The following is a 22,056-nucleotide window of genomic DNA, read 5'->3' as shown; positions in this document are numbered from 1 at the left end:
ACCAGCACTGTGAGAAATTAGCTGCACCTCCTCCTTCTAAACTGCCCATCTCCTTTCTGCTCACCCCACAGCTCTTGGCCATCCTTCCTACTGCCCAACAGTTAAGGTCACACTTAATTAACCCACTGTTGTATCCCCCATGTGAACAAGGTGATGGGTCCATCATCTGACAGCCTGACACAGGACCTGAAACTCAAACTCTCATCCGAGCCCCACCATGAAGACCTCGAGGTGCAGGACCCGGCCGCGTGGTGCCCAGGGGAGGAACCATCCCCACCTTTACCTTTTCATCCAGACTGACGGCTCGTCTGGTACGACCCCTGAGGAGCCAGTGTGGGGTGACCCGCTCTCCATGGGATGGCGGCCCTGGACAAGAGAAGACCTGGTGAGCACATGAACAGACCTTGCAAGCCCCCAGGAGTGGGAGCTCCTCCGCAGCCACACCAGGAGTGAAATGGGAGGAAGGGACAGAGCTGAGGACTCTGACCAACACCCAGGGCCACCTCTTGGGTGTTTCTGGGGGACGGACATCAGCACGATGCCAAAGCATCACCCCCTCCCCAAGCCAGCACCCTCATCACCGGCCCAGCCTCACTCCTGGAAGCCTCCCAGGAGCATTGCTGCCCACCCAGGTCCCAAAGCAGTGGCCTAAATCCCCTGAAACTCACCCTGGAGAAGCAGCCAGCACATGGGTGGCACCACCCTGGCCCCGCTCACATCCCCACTGTCACCAACCAGTCCAGACAAACCCCAAGGAGCACCCCCAGAACACCCCATCACGGGGCGAGGGCAGGGGCTGTGCGGGCAGCAGCACAGCCTCCTGCCTGCTCTATCTCTCCTGAATTACACAAGCCTTTTTTTTTTTTTTGGCTTTCTGCTTTTACACCATTGATTGTCGTCATTTACGGGATGGGGAAGCGTGGTTCGATCACCCAGAAATCGAGCCATCATCTTTCCAGCCAGAGCTGGGCTCGAGCAGAGGAGCTAAAAGAGCAGTACAAGCGATTCCTTGGCTCAATTAGTGACAGGCAGACTTTCTAAGATTTATTTTTTTCCCCAAAACAATGTGGCTGCATTTGATTGCAGCAGAGGGAGCAGCTACTGATGACTTCAGCCTGGACAACAACAGGAAAAAAACAAATAAAACTCTGAAGATGCTGCAGAGAGGGGATGAAGTCTAGCGAAAATGTCAAGACTTGGACCACTTTGCCAAGCCAAATGTTGTCAGTGAAAGCTCAGATCTAGTAACCTTCCCCAGCAAAGGGGAAAGTTATTTACTAAGGGAGTGGAATAACAGGGCTGATTGGCTTTATAATTTTATAATGCTTGTTTTGGTTCCCCGTGCAATGATCTAGGGGGATTTGGCTTAAGGAAAGACAAAGTTATTGAAATGTAAAAAGCAAAAAAGATGGAGTTGTTGGGAATTGCAGAGTGAGTGTTTAACGTGACTGAGCTACCCAGCCCAGCCACATCCGTCCCAGCAGGCCCCGGGACGTGCCCGGCGCTATCACACAGTGGCATTTAATCAACTTTCATTATATATAGCATGTAATCTGCAGTTATTCCCGGAATCTGATAAGGTGGTGGCAGGAGCCCAGTTTCCCTCTCCTCACCTCCTCCGAAAGCCTTAGCCAGGCCCTCCAACCCCCCAGCCCTACCTAAGCCTCATTTTCTGGTGGTGAAACTGAGGCACGGCTGCAATGCGCCTTGCATTCAGCCACGCAGGGTGAGAGGCTCTGGTGGGGTTTGCTGCCTTCCCGTTTCACAGAAAGGGGGAAAAAAAAACAGATTTTTTTTTTTTTTTTTTTTCTTCAGAGAGAGATGGCCACTGCCTCTCCCAGCTCGCTGCAGAGCCCGTCTTTCTCCCACGCTGTCTGGGGAGAGGATGGGAGGCGAGGGGCAGCCGTTCTGCAGGGATTACTGGGCTGGGCTTTGGGCCACGTTGTAAAAACCTCTTGGTTATTAGATTAAGCTTCTCCCTGTTTTGACTATAACTTTTGCTGGGAATCAGAGACACTCAGAGCATGAGACAGGGCTTGAAAAAACTAAGTCAAACTCAAATGTAGTGCAGAGGGGGTTCCCCATCCCCCTTCCCCCCACCCTACGCCCCTTTTTTTTTTTTTTTTTTTTTTTTCTCGGGGAAAACACGCTTATTCCCAGCTGCTTTGAGATGTTCACACCATCGCTGCCGGGGATGTCCGAGCCCAGCGATGAGCCCCGCCGTGCCCAGGCTCCAACCGGCAGCTTTCCCGGTCCGCTCTTCCTCTCCTCTTTAAATCCAAACAGAGGTTTCTGGCTCCCACCACCCTCCCCGTTCCTCTCCCAGCTCCCCGGCTCGCACGGGTTTCTCTTGGAGTGGCTGGAAAACTTATTTGCAGCAGCGAACCCAGCAAAGCTCGAAAATAAAATAAAATAATAATAAAAACGGTGCTTTGCGTGGAGAAGCATCAGCCCCGGCTTCCTGGTGGGGTTGTGGAAAGAATTAGGGATGGAGAAAAGAGGCTGAACCCAACCTGGCAGCCCCCCTATTCCTCCTATTTGAAAAGTGATAGGAACCGCTGGGGAAAATAACGGACTTCCTCAACAACAGAAAAAAGCCAGTTTCACCCCAAAACATACCTCGGCAGCACAAGCCGCCGCCTTTCAAGGTGCCACCGCCCGCAGCTGGGATGGGTGCGGGGACCCAAGGGAGGTGCGGGATGGGGACACGAGGGGTGTCTCTGCCCTTCGGGGGGTGCCGGGGGAGCGGGGGGGTGTGAGGGGCCGAATCCAGCCCCTGTCTCGGGAGGGGGGCCGGCTGGTGCCAGCCCTCCCATCCCAAGCAGCCCATGTAGAGTCAGAGCGCAGAGCCCTGACAGCGCTGGGCTTTTGGGGGACACTCCGAGAGGGGGGGATTTGGGGGGCACATCCCCGCCCTGCGGGGCGATGGGGGTGAAGGGAGGGAGCGTTGCCCGCTGCCTTCCCCCCCCTGCTTCTAGTCCAGAGACACCCCCCCCCCATCCATTCTTCCCCTGCAAAAACCGGGGTACCCCCCCCGCACCCCGGGGTACCCCCCCCCTCCTCCTTACCTCGCGGTCCGGCAGCATCCCCCCGCCCGGGGAGCAGCAGCAGCAGCAACCACCACCCCAACAAAAGGATGCGGCTCCCCCAAACAGCAGCCGAGCCCCCGCGGCCGCAGGGTTTGCGGGGGGGCCGCCCGGCCATGCCGGCGCTCCCCGGGGCTGTCACCGTCTCTGCTCGCCGCCGCCCGCCCTCCCTTCCCCTCTTATCCTCTCGGGTCCCCTCCCCTCCGCCCGGTTTCCCCCCCCCAGCCCCATTCACTCGCCCTCCAGCCGGTCCCGCTCGCCCCGGCGGCCGGAGCCCCCGTTCCCAGGCGCCCGGCTGGATCCGGGCTGGGCGGCGGGAGGGAGGAGGAGGAGGAGGAGGAGGAGGAGGAGGAGGAGGAGGAGGAGGGAAGGGGGGGGGACGGCATTGTTCGCTTTTATTTATTGCTGTGTTTCTTGGCCCAGCCGGGCCGCTTAATGAAAACCAGACGGGAGGAGAAGGCGGCTCCCAGGCTCCCCCCGCCGGGGCATCCCGCTGCAGCGGGGCCGGCAGCCGCCTACTCCCCCCCCGGGGTCCCCCCCGCTGCTTCACCCCCTTTTCTCCAGGAGGGTACGACAGGCTGCCTGCACAAGGAAGGAAGAGGGGGGACAAAAAAAGGCAATGAAATAACCCCCTCCATCCCAGCAGGATGGATGAGCCCAGAGCCACCTCTGCACCCAACACGCTCCACGGGTTTTTTTAATCATTATTATTATTATTAATAATAATTTTTTTTTTTTTTTCTAACAGATGGGTGCCAGCATCCAGCCCCCTCAAAGCAGGGGGGGTGGCACAGCTCAGGGCCCCATACAGTGAGGGGGTGCCACTCACTTTCCCTCTTCCACACACACCGCACCATCCCCGCTCTGCTTCGACCCTTTCCAGGCCCTTCCTGGGGTCACCCAACTCTCCGCCTAAAGTCAGGGTGAGGATTCACCAATAGTTATTGAAGCCCTAATAATATTGATTAATGCTAATAATGAAAGCTTTTTGAATTATTTTACTCTAAAAACGGGGACAGACCTACCCAAAGGGCTCCAGGCACTCTGGACACACCTGCTCAAGGTGACATTTTGGAAGAGGAAGGGACAGGGGACTTTTCTGGGGTTTCCCAGCACAAAGGGCAAATGGAAATGGCACAGCCGTGGCTGCAGGAGCGTGGTGGGAGCCCTCCTGGCACTCAAACACACGCAAGCAGCAGATGCAAACATCTGGACAGTGCTAATGAGCGTTCCCCGTTAGCCTCGGACACAGCGTTTTTCAGGTGGGTTAATGGCATTTAGCAACATCTCACTCTCACCACTACCTCTCCCAAGAATCTTCCAGCGTTCCTGGGTCCAGCTCTGCAGCGCATCAGGAATGACTCGCTGAAGTTGAAGGTGGTCTCCTGCTAAAGCTCACCACTGAGGGGCTGTGCAGGTCCTGCCACTTCCACGAGAGGCCAAACGCTGCAAAAAATAAAGTCACTCCTAAAAAAAAAAAAAAAGCTGTGGAAGTGTGGTGAGAAACAGAGGGCATTGCTGTCCCTTCTGGGATCCAGGCAGCTCGGTGGAAGCGGTGTAGAGCTGCTGTAAATCAGCAGCCTGGCACACAACTGGGCGAGATTTCAGATGCATGACGGGGCTTTCAGCCATCAGGAAACCATCAGCAGCAACGTCCGGAGGGACGAGGCTGCACAGGGCTGCAGAGAGCCGTGAAAAGTCTTTCCAAGAAAGGGCAGTTGGTGGCCAGGACTGCCGCGGAGGGGTGAGCCAGGGGCTGGGATGGAGTAGAATGAGGAAACCCAGGGCAGGCAACAGGCTCCAGCCTTCCCCTGGCAGCCCATCAATCCCAGCCTAGCTTCACCATTACTACATTACGTGACATTTTTCCTCATTCCTTCACTCTCTCAACCAGCTCGAAGTACTGAATGTAGCACAGTCTCGAGGCTCGGTGAAGGCAGATGTCTGCTTGCTGCTGGCCGTGGAGTACGTGGCCCTCCACGGGGCTGGGGATGGCAACGGCTGGTGGTTATCCAGAGCAGCTTATAAAAGGGGTTTTTGTGCAAAGGAACAGGCGTTCTTCCCCCTGCCTCCATCACTCGATCCCTCTGCTGACAAAAGCCAACAGAGGCCGTGGCACCCGACCACGGGCTGCAGCTGGGTCACACAGCCTGGCAGCTGAGCCCAAGACCAGGGATTTCTGTGTCCCAGCCTAAGCCAAGAGCAGCACGTGTGAAGCAGGGGCGGGGAAACGCTCACAACATGGAATTAAAGACACGGAGAGCCCCTCTGTATCTATTTTCAGGGTGCTTCTGTCCTCCCAGGCACTCGCTCTTCAGAGTCGTGAGAGAGACAACCAGCACGCGGAGCAGACGAGCACACGAGGTGTGCTCAGGGCACCCACACTTTGGGTCTTCCACCACTGCCTCATCAGCACAAGTGCCATCACTCTGAGCCTGTGACAGGTCCTTCTGCAAAGGACAAGGACAGCTGTAGTGCAGTAAAACAGCTCTGTATCATCGGTAAAAACCCGTGCCCTGATAGACCTAAAAAAAAAAAAAGTCTCCTTAGGCCAAATTTCACATCACCTCCTATTAAAATGAGTATTTGGTCTGCACACAGTGCCACAGGAACTCAACTCCTTGTTCAGGAGGCCACGGAGTGTAGCTGGCACACTACTTCCTCCAGATCCAACCGGTGAGTCGCAGAGTCCAAAGAGACTTACCCATCTCCGGAGGAAGGTCAAGGCTGGCTACTCAGCAGATGACTCAACAAGCCTGGGCAGTGGCCAGCAGCGAGCCTCCGGCAGCAGGGTGATTCATGGGAAGTACCAAATCGAATTCGGGTAGGGGAGCCAACACAACTTTGGGGAAAGGAGCTGGAGTCTCTCTTTTACATCATGAAGACGAGTTTGAAGTAGCTTCTGATAAAGCTAGAAAGCGACAGGGCTGCAGCACATGAGTAAAATTAGATTGTATTAAACCCAAACTTCTCCCCTATCAAGACCTCACAACTGTCCTCATCACCGTGGAATTTGAGTGCCTTCCAGAAGTGTATTAATCAACGTGGCTTTCATTTGTCATGCAGAGGTCATTCACCCTCCCGCAGGGTCTAATTTGGCCTGGAGAACTCAGTTTATCTGCTGATGTAGGGAGAAAAATATTAATAAAAGTTTGACTTTCAAACCTTGCTTGTGTGAAAGAATCGTGACTTTTCCATTTACAGCAGTTCAGCCAAATTCTTTCCCCAAGCCTATGAGAAGGATGTCCAATGACTTCACGTTACACTTTTAAGCTTTGCAGAAGTACAGCCACCCAGCTGGACAACTAATAAATGCAGCATAAGGGAAGTGATATATTAAGATCTTCTTTACCGGATTAAAGTTTGATCTGGACTAACGAACAGGCAGCCAGGAAGTCATTTCTTCATTAGGGCATTGTTTCAGGAAAAGTGAAGTATAAACCAGGATGCTCTCACGGGTAAGCAGAAGACATTAGCTTGCCTGCTTTCGCACGGGGCAAATCTTTCTTCAGTCTCCTCCTCTCCATTCAGTTGTGTTCTCCCACAGGCACAACCACTAATGAATCCACCACGGCAGCAGCGAAGAGCAAAAGTCCTTCTGGGAAGCATCCTCCAGGAGTCAACCACCCCAGACTAGGCTACATCTAGACAGATGTACAGTGACACGACTATATTCTGTAGGGAATTTCTACTTCCAAGGAAATTGTGCATTTCAACTATATTTTTACATCATCCTCGCACTTGGTTTCCATGGTGATCTTTCCAGTTGCCAGCAATGAGAGAACGTGTCCCAAACAACATCCACTGCCTGATGTGGTATATCTCTAACTTGGGGATGGTTCTCTGTAGAAAGGGCCCCAAAAACATTCTCCAAGAACCAGAGGACTTACCATGTTATTTTAAAAGCTCCGTCAGGATGGAATTTACAGCATAAAATGTAGAACTAGTGGAAATGGTCATGAAAGAGGACATGGAAGGTGCTTCTGGAGGGCAACCGAGCCTCTTGTTTTAAAAAAAGGAACTTTTCAAAGCTTAAGGTGGCTTTTTACACCCCTTTTCCCTGCCACTTCCTTGCCTTGTCCGCATCCACCACACTTCCCACCTCACGTTCAGTTTGTAGACATCTACAGGCAAGTCAAAGCCAAAGCCCAGCCAGTGTATTGACGTGATGATGAACAAGGTACAAAGGAACAGTGATCAAAGCGGCTTTCAGTTTCTAGAGACAACAGACAACCGTGCTGCCCGTCCCCAGTTTTTGAGTCAGCAACTACCATAGCTGGCCTTTTGGTGAGCCTCAAACAGGCATCTGGCATCTACACAATAATCAAATGCTGATCAAAGATCGTTTCTGATTAACTAAGAACAAAAGCCCGTTCCTGGAGGGTTAAAAATAAAAATAGTTCTGCCCTCTTTACAGTGTCAAAGATTTGCAGAACTTACCCTAAAAGTCTCTGTGTAGCAGTGGATTAAGAAGAGATGACTCCACTCTGGAATCCACACAAGACAAGCATAATTTCCTGAGTTTTTGGAAACAAGTTTTGCGTGTTGGAACCAATGACTCCAGATGTCAGCAGCCTCCTTCCATCAGAACTATAAACAGTGGAGGCTTTGCCCCAGCACAAGCTTTATCTGACCTGATGACAGGGAATGGAAATGGAATGGGTGCGAGTCAGCTTCACTACATCCCTCATGAAGAAATCAAGAGAAGGCCGGATGGTAACGCTGCTGGAGCACGGGGCTGAGGAGGAGACCTGCCTCCTTTAAACCTGGCCACGCAGAATCTCATTTTCAGAAGTTCTGAGAAGCTTCAGCTCCTCCCAATTTCACCTGGAATTGCGGGTGCTTGCTCCTCTGCGGAGAAAAGTCAGACAATCTCATAGTGTTCCTCTACAAAACCTTCATTTTCTCCCCTGTGTGCGCGAAGAGAATGTTTGCTTTCCAACATTTCAGAAAGCAGAATGTAAACGCTTTGTGCAGCCCGAGACCAGCGTGATACATCCAAGCACAATTTTCAGATCACACACTGTGATCTATCAAAGCGTGCCCAAACCGAAAGTGTTTAGCAGAAGCAAATGCTTCTCCCTTAGCAAAGGGAAACCCTGCAATATTATTACCAAATGAGGAATTACAGCTGCTAAATCTCTCAAGGTGCAACTCTAACAACTCACAGAACGACAGCCACTGTCATTACTTTGGTAGTTAGTAACCATTTTTAAGCGCGGTAAAACAAAAAAAAAAAAAATGCAGCCAGCTCTTCCTTTGTTTTGACAGGTTTTACAATGTGTAGTTCTCTACTTCGATGAGGATGGGTGCTTTAAGTAGTTGATATGGACCTGCCTCTACCTTTATTTGATTTGCAGTGCGCTTGATTACTGGCCTCTCTGCTTTTTGTTAGGGAGCACCAAGCAGGCACACTGCGGACGTTTAAATAAAAACAACCACGGGCTGTGTTATCTCACTGTAAGAAGAGTTCCAAGAATCCCCTGAGGCATCAGCAGGGCCCTCAAACTCTCTTTGTTTTTTTCATCAGTTGAAAGCTTAAAAGCGTATTTAAGAAGCTAACTGGCTTTAAATGAGCACTCAGTGAGGCAAGATCTTGTCGTGACTCCAACACAACTGAATTTCTTGTGGCAAGGAACAAGCCTATTCATATGTATATCAGAGAACCGCACGAGAAACAGCAGCAGCAGCAAGTTTTAGCACCTTCTGCTTCAGCAACTACAAAGCTGCTTTTCAGCCCCTGAAGAGCGCTTGGAAAGGGAAAGCAGCAACCTGCATCCAAATTGATCTCAAGGACATGAGAGTGGAAGGAGCAAATAGGTAAAAAGAGACTTTGAAAAGTGGAAAGCTCTGAGGAGATAAGTCATTCTCTGAGCTGATTTATCACAGCCATGTGAAACTGTATTATTTTTAACTTGTACTTTTAACTTCAGATTTCCAAGACCAGACCAGCTATGCCTTCCAACATACCAGATCATGGTTTTGTGGTGGCTAGGTTGGTTTTTTTGTTTTTTGTTTTTGTTTTTTTTTTTACACGTTATTCTGATGAGTATATCCAGGTAAACCACAAATTTTACACCTGGATCTATTCTCACACTCTGCAGCAGGTCTGACAGCTGCTTGAGCAGCATGTGGTACCACCAGCGCAGGACACAGTGGGAAAAATACTGTGCCAAATCTTTGTCTAGTGTAATTCAGTGTAGTTCTACTGACCTTCAAGGGAATCACATTATTTCCCTTTATTTGGAGGTTTGATTCATTACACCCCAATGCGAACTCCAAGGGTATCTGGCAGAGCTGGACTGTAGCCACCGCTGGATGGCTTAGCCAAGGGGTGAAACAGTTTTATGAAACTCTTAGTGAAGACATGAGGTCAAAATCTCCGAGTTGTGCCTCACCGACTGCAGAATCACATTTGCAGAATCACATTTACTGTTACAGCTTTTCCTTGAACTAAATTACTATGAACACCTGAAGCACAGAAAATAGGAAACCACTGTTCACACCCACTTAGTTTTCAGATGATGTACAAACAGGAAAAGATATATTAACCACATTGTGATAAGCACATGAAACTTAGACTTCAGGCTTCTATCATCAAGAACCACAACCTTTATATTTCATCTTTTGCCACTGTGATGCTAGTTACGTGTATAACCAAGTATCCTGTCAGAATGCAAGCCTCTAATGAAGTGAAGGGGACTCTTACAGGCAAGGCTTAAAAATTCCCAGTATCATAAAACATTTCTCTGATTAGACTCTCCTGGTTCATACAGAAAGACAGCTAACCAAGCGAAAGCTCAGTGAAGTCACAAATCCTCCACTCTTAGTGCTAACAACGTCCAGTTTAAACGGCCATTATCCTTACCTTGGAAGTTCTTAAGTTCTGTGTTGAGAAAGAGGTGATCGTGACCTGGTTCCTTTAGATGTTGCCCATATGGACAGTGAAAATACATGTCATGATTGCTGCAACAGTTACTACAAAATGATCTGATGTTATTTATTTAAAGGGTTCTTGCAGTAAAAACTTTACAAGATTTCTACATTGAAATAGAAAATTTAAAAAAAAAATCATTGTTAAATCCAATTTAAAATAAAAATATAAAACTGCTATTTCAATCAGGTCATTATAAATACATCGTGAACCAAGTAGTTCCAAACTATGTTTACATTGGAAGTGCATAACATCACTACAAAACCCAGCCATTTATTTTAAAACCTGACATTCATATCAAATCACTGATTCTTAAATAGGGCAAGATTGTATTAGTACAAAAATAACACAACTGAACACCACAAAACGTACACCGCACAAGTATTTACTGCGTTATTTTTTTCACATCTCACAATCTCCTTTACGCTGCAAGTCTGCTAAGCACAATACACCTTCGTTTGAACAGGAGATCTCTATCAGTTCCAAGGAACCTTCCTCCCCAAGACACGGTTGGTGATTTTCTGAAAGATAACAAAGCGAGAGATATAAGTATTATTTGTCTAAAAATTAAAAAAGCTAAGCGTGAGGTTATTGTTAGTAAGTTTTCTGAACAGAATATCAAGGAGTAATAGAACACTAAGAAAAAGCTATTATTACCTTTTAGGACAGATAAAGCAGCCTCGTTTTTTCTCACTCATGAGTATGAAAACCACCAGGATACCCCGGGCTGGCTGCTGTGGAAGTGGTGAGGAACGAGTCTAAAGAGTCAGAATACATCTTGACCTTGGCTGACAGATTGTTTCCTTAAGACATGATGCACATCTCTCCCTTCACCTTCTGAATCCAGACTTCTGGGAGTCATGTGTTCCCCAGATTGCGACACATTTATGAAAGGACACAGGGAAAAGTAGACGGAGAGGAGTAACAAGCATAGTGGAAGGTACAGCAGGTGTTTTCTACAATAAACAACTGAATAAATTAGGACTCTTCACCACAGTGGGAGGGATGAGCCATGACTGGAGCGGAAGAGAGGAAAGTCTGTACAATCCTAAGCAGCCTGAAGCAGGTGAAAAGTAACATTATTTGCAGACTGTTCAAAAAATAATCTGGGGAGGCACTGTATAAAATAACTGGTAGAAGATTTTAAGGAAGCAAAACCAAAAAACCCACAGAATACTCTTTAAAGAGTCACCGCCCTGTGCAGTTAAACTGTGGAACTCTGCCCTGCGGTGCTGTGAACACCAGATGAAGCAAGTGGAGAAATTCATGAAAGGAAAAAACAAAACAAAACAAAACAAACCCACCAATGCAAAGATGGATTCAAAGCCCCTTGGTCACAAATCGCACCAGACTCTGAGTATCTTTAGAAAGCACTGCTAATGGTGGCTCTGTTAGGGTGTTCTTCCCCAGCGACCTGCTCTTACAGTGATGGGCAACCCTCATCACTCTGCCAGCTCAGCCAGCAGATCGCTGACGCTGTGAAGTGTGGAATACACATTACGTGGCTTTAGAGGAGTGGAGGATAAAGGAAAAGCTTTGGGTAATTCATGTATTACTAAGAGCAGTGGGAATGATACAGCCATTACCTGAGGAGACCTTCTGCATCACACAGATGAAGGCGAGACACGGCTCAGCTAGTTATACGAACGCAGAGTATGCAGTGTGTGTGTACACGCTACATACACATATATAGTGCATAAACCAGCACAGAATATACTCTGCTTACACACAGACATAGAAAAAGCAAAGCTGCTGACACGAATCTCAGTGTGGAATCTGCCCTCAGTACTTCACGAAGCCTCAGAAGGGCTCAAAACGTCTCACATCACAAAACCTCTGATCAGTCCTCCCAGCTCGCAGGCCCTTTTGCAACCTCATCAGCAAACCCAGACGGCAATTAGATGTTATCTGGCTTCTTTGCTCCATTTCCAGGAAATGGGTACAAAACAAAAAACTCTAACATGTCGCTGAGAGGAGGGAAAATGTAGCCAAGGGGATGAAAAACAAACATTAACAAAAAGATTTACTGTAAAGCAACAAGTAAAGTGCAATTTAGTTTCACACCTCTCCAAGGATGTGCTTTTTCCTTGGGGGTAGTGACACCTTGTGGCCCCTACCTTGTATAGGCTCTAAGGACACATCCCATCCATACACAAAAGAGTGTTTAGTGTTCCTGAATGCTATATTTATCCTTTTTTAAGGGATAGAGGGAAATAGATAAAACAATAATTTCGCTATCCCCTTTATGGAGGTTTCTCCCATGCTTCCTATTTATAAAAATTACTACATCTAATGGAGAAGCTTCAGGAACGGAACAAATTTGCATCTGATAAACTCACCAAATTCATTTTCATTTCACTGGGGTTGAAAGAGTTCTGATTTATGCTGCCATCAGATCAGAAAACTGTCTCAACTACACAGTTTCCAAAATTAAAGGGCATGCACCATCCCCTTATCTGATCAATACGATTTTATGCTCTATTTGAAATTAAAAGTACAGAAGCAAAGGCATACTGTGACAGAACATCAGCCCAGCCCCACGTGCATCCTGTGACAAAAATAACTTTGCTGTCTTAATAAAGTATGTAACGATTCAAAAAATTAGGAATGCCTGTGCTCTCATTCGCCTTCTAGCAGAGGGATTTGGGTAAGTTTCCAGTTATATATGAGCCCATGCTGTTTCCTTCCGAGGGTGCCGTCAAGTGAAGGTAAAGAAATTTTGCTCGTATCTATTCTCTTCATATATATTTCACTAATTCGGGGGCTTATTTTGAGCCAGATAAGCTCAGTTGCATCTCATCCCTCAACCTAGACACAAAGATCATTATTCTTGATTCCCTCCAGCTAACGACGAGACACACGCTGCCTCCAGAGAGCAGTATGTCCCACACAGTAGCTCACACGGGAAACACACAAGTAAGTTTGTTTGTTTTCTCCTTACAAGACATCTCTAAGAAGGTGGTGTTCATTTTTCTTCTTGAAGCACTGGCCCACAAATTACATCAATATGTAGTTATAGCTAACACACCTTTAAATTCCAGGGTGAGGATACTTCAACAACACTTACCCGTGCTTATGTATGTACAGATATGAGTATGGATCACAGAATCATCCAGGTTGGAAAAGCTCTTGCAGCTCCTCCAGCCCAAGCATGACCCTCCCCCTGACCGTTCCCAACTCCCCCAGATCCCTCAGCGCTGGCTCAGCCCGACTCTTCAACCCCTCCAGGGATCCCGGGGACTCCCCCCTGCCCTGGGCAGCCCATTCCAACGCCCAACAGCCCCTTCTGCACAGAAATCCTTCCTCAGAGCCAGCCTGACCCTGCCCTGGGCAGCTTGAGGCCATTCCCTCGGGGCCTGGCGCTGGGGCCTTGGCTCCAGAGACTCATCCCCCCTCTCTGCCCCCTCCTGGCAGGGAGTTGCAGAGGGCCAGGAGGTCTCCCCTCAGCCTCCTCTGCTCCAGACTGAACCCCCCCAGTTCCCCCAGCCGCTCCCCAGCAGACCTGTGCTCCAGACCCTGCCCCAGCTCCGTTGCCCTTCTCTGGCCACGCTCGAGTCATTCAATGGCCTTTTTGGGGTGAGGGGCCCAGAACTGAACCCACTCCCCGAGGGGCGGCCTCCCCAGTGCCGAGCCCAGGGCTCAGATCCCTTCCCTGTCCCTGCTGGCCACGCCAGTGCTGACACAAGCCAGGATGCCACTGGCCTCCTTGGCCCCCTGGGCACACTGCTGGCTCCTGTTCAGCCGGCTGGCAATCACTCCCCAGGTCCCTCTCTGACTGGCAGTGTACATGTTTAATTCATTGCTTCCTTCCCCAAATTTTAATCACCCCTAACCTGTGAGCCCTCAACGCCCTGTAGAGATGGCACACACGCTGCACTGCTAGGCAATGCCATCCTCAGAGCCAGCAGCACTGCTACTAGGGAGGTGTACACCTAGTTTTACTTTTACATGTCTACTCCTCCGGTATCAGTGACAGAAATAGAAGCAACCAGTGTCCCAGGGCCACATTACATCACATTTGATGTGATAAATTTAGGATATAAGCACACTTCACTCTTAAGACAGTGCTCAGCCACAGGTGCTGGGAGAGGAGAATAAGTGCTCGGACTCTCCTTCTCTAAGCCCACCGGTCTGGGAGTTCAAGACATCCCCATCTGCAGTTTAAAACATCCCCACCTGCAGTTTCATTAGTGCTCCTCTGTCAGGAATTACCATTTGCACCGCGCAAAGTCAGGCGAGAAAATAGGAGCGTAAGCCTCGGACTCTCCCGAACAGAGTGCCTGAGCATGCACTTTCACCTACTAAGCTGCACCCTGGAGTGGCTGGGGCATGAGTAGATCTTTTCCCCATCAAGATGATCAGTTCTAGCATCAAAATCCAAAGAGTGAAGGACAAAAGTTTCTTTAGGGACAGGTCACGTCACTAAGTCAGAGGATACGAGTACTACAGCCGGCTCCACCACTGACCCCCACACAAACTTGAGCAGGACCCTCGGCTCTCTGCCTCCTGCTCCTTTCCCAAGCTTTGTCTGGATATATGCCAAATGATCTTGGAAGGAACTGTTCCCTCTTAGGTTTGTATGAGGCACAATAAGGCTCCCCTAGGTGACTGCAATTAAAACAAGACTCAGATCTACTCCAGAGTACTGATCTGCTACTCTACATCGGCAGTTCACAAACTTGCCACTATGAGAGATACTCAGCCCACAGTCTGGGTACAGCGCTTCCAGATCATTCAGACGCTACAACCCTAGATTACATGCCGTTTTAGTCTAGCTTTTGTCCCAGCCGTTTTCTTCTCCTAATACTCTGTGTCATCTTTGGAGTCATGCCACAAAATCTGCGGTTCTTTTTTTTCACGCACAATCAGATCCGCTTAGAAACTGATGCTCTCAGCAACACATTCACCAAATTCTAAACAAACCATTCAATGTATTTACAGCTACACTGCATCATCAGACAAAAAGATTACAATATTTACTGCAATGAATCATCATCCCTCTTCTAATCAAAACCACACTTATATACAAAACTTTTGATCTGATTCCTTATCTGCTTGCAGATGACTGCGCTACTCCAAGTCAATGACTGACAGCATTCATTAACTCTTAAGACTTTATTGTACCAGCATCTGAAATTCTCAACCTAGTAGAAAAAAAAACCATCCTGAATATACCCGGCAGAAGTATAGCATCAAATTCAAGTAATTCTAGTAGTAAATACCCACAATCAGATTAGGAAGATATTCTGGATAATACATCACGTTACAAGCCCTGACTTTTAAAATCCAATTACTGCTGTTCCCAACAAATAACTAGCCCTATTATTCCAACTCTGGTAGGATAACTCAGCCATTAAAGAATTGCAATGCTGAAACTGAAGTGTAACCTTAAGATCCAGAGGGGAAAAAAAAAAAACAAACCAAAACAGTTTTAATTTTTAATGCGTGTCCTTAAACTACCGAGGCTTATAATGCAGTTTATTGCCTGCTGCCAGAGTCCCCCAGAAGGCTGCATATTATGGTATGGGTTAGCTAAAGAGCGAGAAGGTAAATCAGATTAGAACCTCAGTGTTTGTTACAAACAGTTGTTTCTCAGCTTTTAGTTTTTGTTAAGTCTTAAGAGAATGCTTACGCATATGGATGTCTAAGAGCAGCTCCAGAAGTGACACACTGGTCAGTTTTGGAGATGTGCTTCTCAGAGGGGACAAATGAGCCTCCTCAGGACATTCACCACATCACTGTGTATAAATTGATACTGCCTGTTACCCAGAAATACTAGATAATCAGATGTGTGCACATGGGAAGGCATATGGACAGAACACTCTCTTCCTTGTTACTTACAGTGCTCAACCCAGGTGAATCTCTAGCACAGGGTTCTTCAGCCTTCCTATCATTAATTAAACCTGTGCTTTGTGTCTGTCTGTTAACCACATTACACAGCTTGGAGAGCCAGAGGGGAAGAGCATTAGCAGCACTTGTTAGGTGGGACAGAAACAGCTCCCTGCAGGGATCTCACTGCTTCCAGGCAGAACGAGGCAGGAGTCAGCAGAGTCCTGGAGTAACCCAGTAAAACGGGCCCCCAGTTTCCTTCTCCTGCTCACCAAAATCCTGGAGTCCTCACCCCACCTTTGCACTGCTGCTGGTTAGGTGGTGAGGCCCCAGCACAGAAACCGTTCTTGAGACGCTGGATAAGTGTTTGTGGTTCAAAGTTAGTCATACCCACACTTAGGGGCACTGGTTTATTCTACAACTTGTCTGACAGAGGAGATTCGAGGCTGATCCAGGCCAGTGTGGTAAGACCACACAGTCAGCTGAACAAACACTTGATGACATCCACAGCCCCCAAAGTTAACAAATTGCCACCAGGACTGCCAGTACTCCACTGGAGAAAAATTAAGAATGATGACTCCAGGCTTTGTTTGCAAAGTTGGCTGTGAACTGGGTAAGCTAAATCCACCTACAGCAAGGGTACACGAGAGCAAAACCAGCAGCCTTCAGGTCAAAGAGCCTGCCCATGGAATATTTTCTTTAAATATGCTCCACAAGCCCTCTGTGTTCTGCCCTCAAGACTGCCCAAGACCTTTTTTATATGCTTTAATCAGGACCATGATTCCTTGTCTTTTTTCCAATACACCATGTGTAGGTACTGGAAGGATTTTGGGTTATGTAGGGGGATTTTTTTTTTGTTCCGTGTTTTGCTAAGCTTTACTCTGATTAAATGTTAATGTATTCTATCCATCTAGAAGTTGCAAAATAACACCACAGTGTTATCTAGTAAATATTACTATAATGCTGTAATACTTTTGACCTCAAAAAAAAAAAAAAGATTCTAAAATGTTCCAGTACAAATACTTGCCCAGAACACCTACCATTTTGTAAAGCTGTGCTTTCAGGCGGTATGAGTTATATTCCATTTTTCTCTTCTCTTCCTCCCGTTTCTTCTGCACCTCTGGCAGCTGCTCATAGATCCTTAAATGTAAAAACAAGAAGTCAAAAATAGTGACCTGGAAGGAAGGACCTTACTGATATAAAAACAACATCCTCTGCTTTAGCTTCACATTCTGTTAAAGGCTACTGGCCAGCCCCAGCATAGAAACAGTCATTTGGGGGTTTACTAGTGTCACACAAGGGAAAACGCAGAATATATAGCAGTTGTGATACCGGAAATTCCCACAGCCCATAATGTCCTTCTCTTACAAGCAGCACCCTCCTAAAAGGAATATTTTTAACACTATAATGATGAGACAGATGATGTGATTACCCAGCTGCAAAAGGTTCAATATCTTCAGCACAGAACAGCCCCATTGCTTTGAGGATATGCTGATGCTGGGCAACACGTTTATCCACCGATAGCAATATTTTTATCACAAGTTAAGCCATTTAGGCATCTTCTCAATATTTTAGTATTTTCAACATTCAACAGTGTTGCCCCGGTTTAGGTGAGGCATGCTTTGAGCTGAACAGAAGGTGCTCAGCACAGAGCCAGTGCACTATTCCAGTCTGCTTTACGTGCTACCATCTAAAGGAGGAACCCGAGAGCTTGGATGGCAGTGTATGGCTCACACTGCCTTCCCCAAATCTTCCTCTGACATCATAAAGCTTTACTAATTTCATGACAGTGGCTGCCAAGAAATCTGCAGCTTCAAAAACGTTGTGGTTTATGGGAGGTGAAAAAATCAATGATGTCCAAAAATTTCAGTCCTGTAATCTTTCAAGCGAGACAGATCTTACTCTAACTCTTTTCTTAACATGATGATTTGATAATCAGCAAATAGAAAAAAAAATTAAAGCCATCCTATTACAGATACAATACCGCATTACGCTCCTTTAGAGACTGTTTCATTCTTACATCAGTATAATATCTTTGCATAATTACTGTTGGCACTTCATATATTTGTAAACACATCTATGCCTTCAACTCGTATTATCTGAAAGCACTTTGACACACTCCATTTTGAACACTGCAAATCAATACAGCCCACCAGCCAGGAGGGGCACCTTTGACCAGTTGCCTTGGTACTAATTCCAGTAGGAAAAGAAATAATACTTCAGCCCAGCAAGAGAAGTGAGGGAGGCAAATGTGTATCAGTTTGCAGGCATTTGCTATTTCATCAGCACAAGTTAGGTGTCACTTGCACGTTTCAAAGGACAGAAGGACCAGGAGTTAGCTGGAAAACAAATAGGAAGCTGTATGATAACTCATAACTAAGTAGGCAGAATCACAAAAGCAAGGAATCAAATCCAGATCTCAATTGGGACTGAATTTTCCCTTCTGTCTAATTCAGCAGCATCAGCTAGGGAGAACCAAACACATTTGTGGCTTCTACAGTCCCCCACACAAATGTGTTTACCAGTCCATCAGACTTCACAGTGGAGTTGATAAGCAAGAACATACACATCCAACACAAAAAAAAAAAAAAAGAAGAAAAAAAAAAAGCAACTGCACTCCTTCCAGTGACCTACCTTCCTGTGGATCCCTATTTTCCTACTCTCTGCAGCTGCTCTTAGGAGGTCATCTTTCCTAAATATGTCACTACCCAGATTACTGCCACAGAAAAGAGAAAATAAATCACATTTTCACATTTCTTTTACTCCTCCTATGCTTTGCTGGATGGCAGCAGAGGGTGCTAGGTCTATGCGTGTGTTACTGGATGGAGGGAGGGACACAGCCAAGATGTGGGGCTTTGCTTTACTACCACCTCACCATCCTCTAAAGGCTTTTGCCATTCTAGGGCTCCCCTCACACAAGATCAAGATTTACCCCTGACAAACCATCCCACATAAAGATGTTTAGAGCAAGAACTGGGCAATGCAGAATTATAGGTAAATTCATTAGAAATTGGTTTCATTACTTCTGGCTAATTTGCCATGAAAAATTCCATTTATACCCTCACAGAGAAAAAGAAAAAAGCTTCTGCACTCATTATAGGTGTGGATTTCGAAAGAATGGTACAGAATAAATTACTTCTCAGCTCCAACTGAGAGCTGGAGTATGACAGCAGCAAGAACAAAAAAAAGTCACCAAGTGTGACTGCCTGAATCAGTCTCCATAGAAATCCTGCTGACTTTGGTTATTACGAAATCAGAGTTTCTGAAAATATATGAGTTCAGATACATCGATCTCACAGTCCAAGTGACCTGAACCTGAATCCTTCTCCTTCAGTTAAAACATGGGGAGATGCATTCCTTTGGGGAATGGACATATTTCCCGTATTTACCACTTCTGTCACCTCTCTCATAACACCCTAAAAATACTTTAAAATTAAAATAAACCATTATTTTTGGACTCTCCCATCATATATAACAAAGGGTTTACTTTATATATGGCATATTCCAGTAGACATTTTGTAGAATCACCACATAATGGAGGTTGGAAGACACCTCCTGAGGTCACCTAGACCAACCTCCTGCTCAGCGCAGGGATAACTTCAAGGCTAGATCAGGTTGCTCAGGCCTCATCCTCTCAACCTGTGACTCTTCCCACGGACGCCAGCTCTATCCCTCTGCGGGGCCCTGGCCCACCACTTCACCACCCTCCTCCCAAAGAACTGCCTTCCTCCTCTCCTGCTCAGGTTTCTCCTTCCCGTAACACAACGCTGCTGCTTGGCCTGGCACTGTGCACCTCCAAGAAGAGTCTTCCTCTGCCTTCTGTAAACCCTCCTTCTGGCAGGGAAGCGCCACCGCAGATCCTCACCTTCAGCCTCCTCCCTGGGCCAAACAACCTTCAGCCTCTTCCTCCTCCTCCTCCCTGGGCCAAACAACCTTCAGCCTCTTCCTCCTCCTCCTCCCTGGGCCAAACAACCTTCAGCCTCTTCCTCCTCCTCCTCCCTGGGCCAAACAACCTTCAGCCTCTTCCTCCTCCTCCTCCCTGGGCCAAACAACCTTCAGCCTCTTCCTCCTCCTCCTCCCTGGGCCAAACAACCTTCAGCCTCTTCCTCCTCCTCCTCCCTGGGCCAAACAACCTTCAGCCTCTTCCTCCTCCTCCTCCCTGGGCCAAACAACCTTCAGCTGCCTCCTCCTCCTCCTTGGGCCAAACAACCTTCAGCTGCCTCCTCCTCCTCCTCCCTGGGCCAAACAACCTTCAGCCGCCTCCTCCTCCTCCCTGGGCCAAACCAACCCAGGCCCCACAGCTTCTCCCCATCCACTGTGTGCTCCAGCCCCCTGAGTGTCTTGGTGGCCTCCACCAGCCTCGGGCCACTTTGCTGACAGAACAGGAGACAGGATCCAGCTGTGGTCCCATGAGTGCTCAGCAGGGGGAATATTCACTTCCCTCCACCTGCATGAAATGCAGCGTGCTGCTGGCCTTCATCCCTGCCAGTACTGCTGACCTGTGTTTGATCTGCCTCCCAGCAGCTCCTGGGCCCCCAAGACCCTTTCCAGAAGGGCCACTCCACAGGCAGTCTGTCCTCAGACATTGCCACCAGGATGTCCTTGGGGGTTTCTGTCCCATGGAGACACTTTGTATTTGTCATTGCTGAACTTCATGAGATTCCTCTTCACCCTTTCCTCCAGCCTGCAGAGATCTCTAGAAACTGTAGACCTACTCTCCAGCACCCTGACTGGTCCTCCCAGTCCAGCGTCACCTGCAGACCTGTTGAGGTGTCCTCCATCCCATTGCCACTAGCGAGGAAGATGATGTGAAACAGCCCCGGCCCACAGTATTGTCCCTTTCACACAGCACAAACCCTTCCCTGCACGTTGCCTGCACATTCCAAGACTTCAAGGCCACAAAGCACTTTAATACATGCTGAAATCCCAACTACTTAAAATATCCCTTGCCTCAAGGTACACTTGACCTTTGTTTTGTTTTGACTCTAAATAATTTACAGTATCAATGTATTTTTATGTAACTTTACAAGTTAACAGAGACGACTTCATAAGTCTCCAATTTACTTTTAAGTATTTATGCTGTTTCTCAGCTGGTACTCTTCCAAACCACCCCCTCTTGACCCCACTACTGTTTCAGAATCTGGCTGCAATACATTCAATTTTTTATTATACCTTCACATGCTCTCTGTGTAGTATAGGTATTCCAAACGTTTAATACACTGTTACTGTGCTGTGCATTTTATATATGAATTGAGTCAAAAATAAGGCAAAAAAAAAATAATAATCTATGGTAAGGTGGTTTTCTTCAAGGGTAAAAGCCTCTGTAGTCCTTTGTGAGTAATTAGTTCTTCCATCAAGCTACTTTCATTTGGTGAAATGAAACCTCACTTTCTGCACCAATTACCTAGTTTGTTAATGTTTAAAATTATACAGACCACTCTAGTGGCCCACACCCTACATTTCTTCTCCTTTCAGGCTCCAGTACTTGCAGAGTTTGCTCTAGTGCCTGGATGGCAGATACTGCAGCAGAATACTCAGGTTTACTTACAGAAATCATTTTTCCAAAATGATGTTGTTTTTCAGATTTTCTAAACAGGTGCTTTGTCCCTCTGATAAGATGCCTACATCTTGCACTGAAAAAGCTGAGTTATCCCCAACACTCAATTCTCTGACTGCAGATACCATTCATCCATCTTTTCCACCCAGGTCACTTATCCACCTGAAACAAATTTTTCTTAACCTTACCGTTTAGATCTTTGAACCATTTCACTCTTTGGAATTGTTCTTCTCTTTTCTCTAATCAGAAAACCTAAATGGGAAAATTTTGAGATAAGAATGAACAAGTCTACTTCTCACAAAGAATACTACTGCAACAATGTGACTCCTTCATAAATTATGGATTCTTATAGACAATAATGTTAAGTAATTGTAATACTTTTATGAAAAATACACACACCCTTAAGGATAATGTGGAAATTCACTATTTCCTATAGAACGTACAAAGCAGAACCACGAAGGTACCTCTGTCAGACATCATGTGACTTGCACTCCTGTAGCCCTTTCTTTTCCCTGGAGGATTAAATAGCTTCTCTCGTTCAGACTGCAGTACACTCTGTATCCTCCTCTCCTCCATTACAAGCTTCAGATGCTTCACACGCTCTCCAGAACGGGAGATGAAATCAGGGCGATGCACTGCAAGAGCCTCCT

The 22,056-nt window shown here is 47.2% G+C and overlaps 2 protein-coding genes across 4 annotated transcripts in view; both read right to left on the bottom strand.

The window, feature by feature from the left end:
• ADAM33 (ADAM metallopeptidase domain 33) overlaps window positions 1-3,236 on the bottom strand; it is a 30,096-nt gene extending 26,860 nt beyond the window's left edge. The window contains exons 1-2 of one of the 2 annotated variants that reach the window (XM_074904252.1): window positions 3,069-3,236; window positions 284-366 (exon numbers count right to left, since the gene is read on the bottom strand). In XM_074904252.1, coding sequence (XP_074760353.1) covers window positions 284-366; window positions 3,069-3,204 — 219 coding nt within the window. In that variant the 5' untranslated portion in view covers window positions 3,205-3,236. Of the gene's footprint in view, window positions 1-283; window positions 367-668; window positions 2,034-3,068 lie in introns of those variants that run through there. The other variant, XM_074904253.1, reaches the window with a different exon arrangement.
• Window positions 3,237-10,072: 6,836 nt separating this feature from the next.
• The window catches only part of ALMS1 (ALMS1 centrosome and basal body associated protein), a 74,403-nt gene continuing 62,419 nt past the window's right edge, over window positions 10,073-22,056 (bottom strand). For both annotated transcript variants that reach the window (XM_074904250.1, XM_074904251.1), the window contains exons 16-19: window positions 21,871-22,054; window positions 21,595-21,658; window positions 16,890-16,989; window positions 10,073-10,541 (exon numbers count right to left, since the gene is read on the bottom strand). In XM_074904250.1, coding sequence (XP_074760351.1) covers window positions 10,497-10,541; window positions 16,890-16,989; window positions 21,595-21,658; window positions 21,871-22,054 — 393 coding nt within the window. In that variant the 3' untranslated portion in view covers window positions 10,073-10,496. The remainder of the gene's footprint in view (window positions 10,542-16,889; window positions 16,990-21,594; window positions 21,659-21,870; window positions 22,055-22,056) is intronic.

This window comes from Athene noctua, chromosome 4 (assembly GCF_965140245.1).
Source record: "Athene noctua chromosome 4, bAthNoc1.hap1.1, whole genome shotgun sequence".
Classification (NCBI taxonomy): domain Eukaryota; kingdom Metazoa; phylum Chordata; class Aves; order Strigiformes; family Strigidae; genus Athene; species Athene noctua.
Note: the sequence above shows the minus strand (reverse complement) of the source record. Positions and strands in the feature narration are given on the sequence as shown.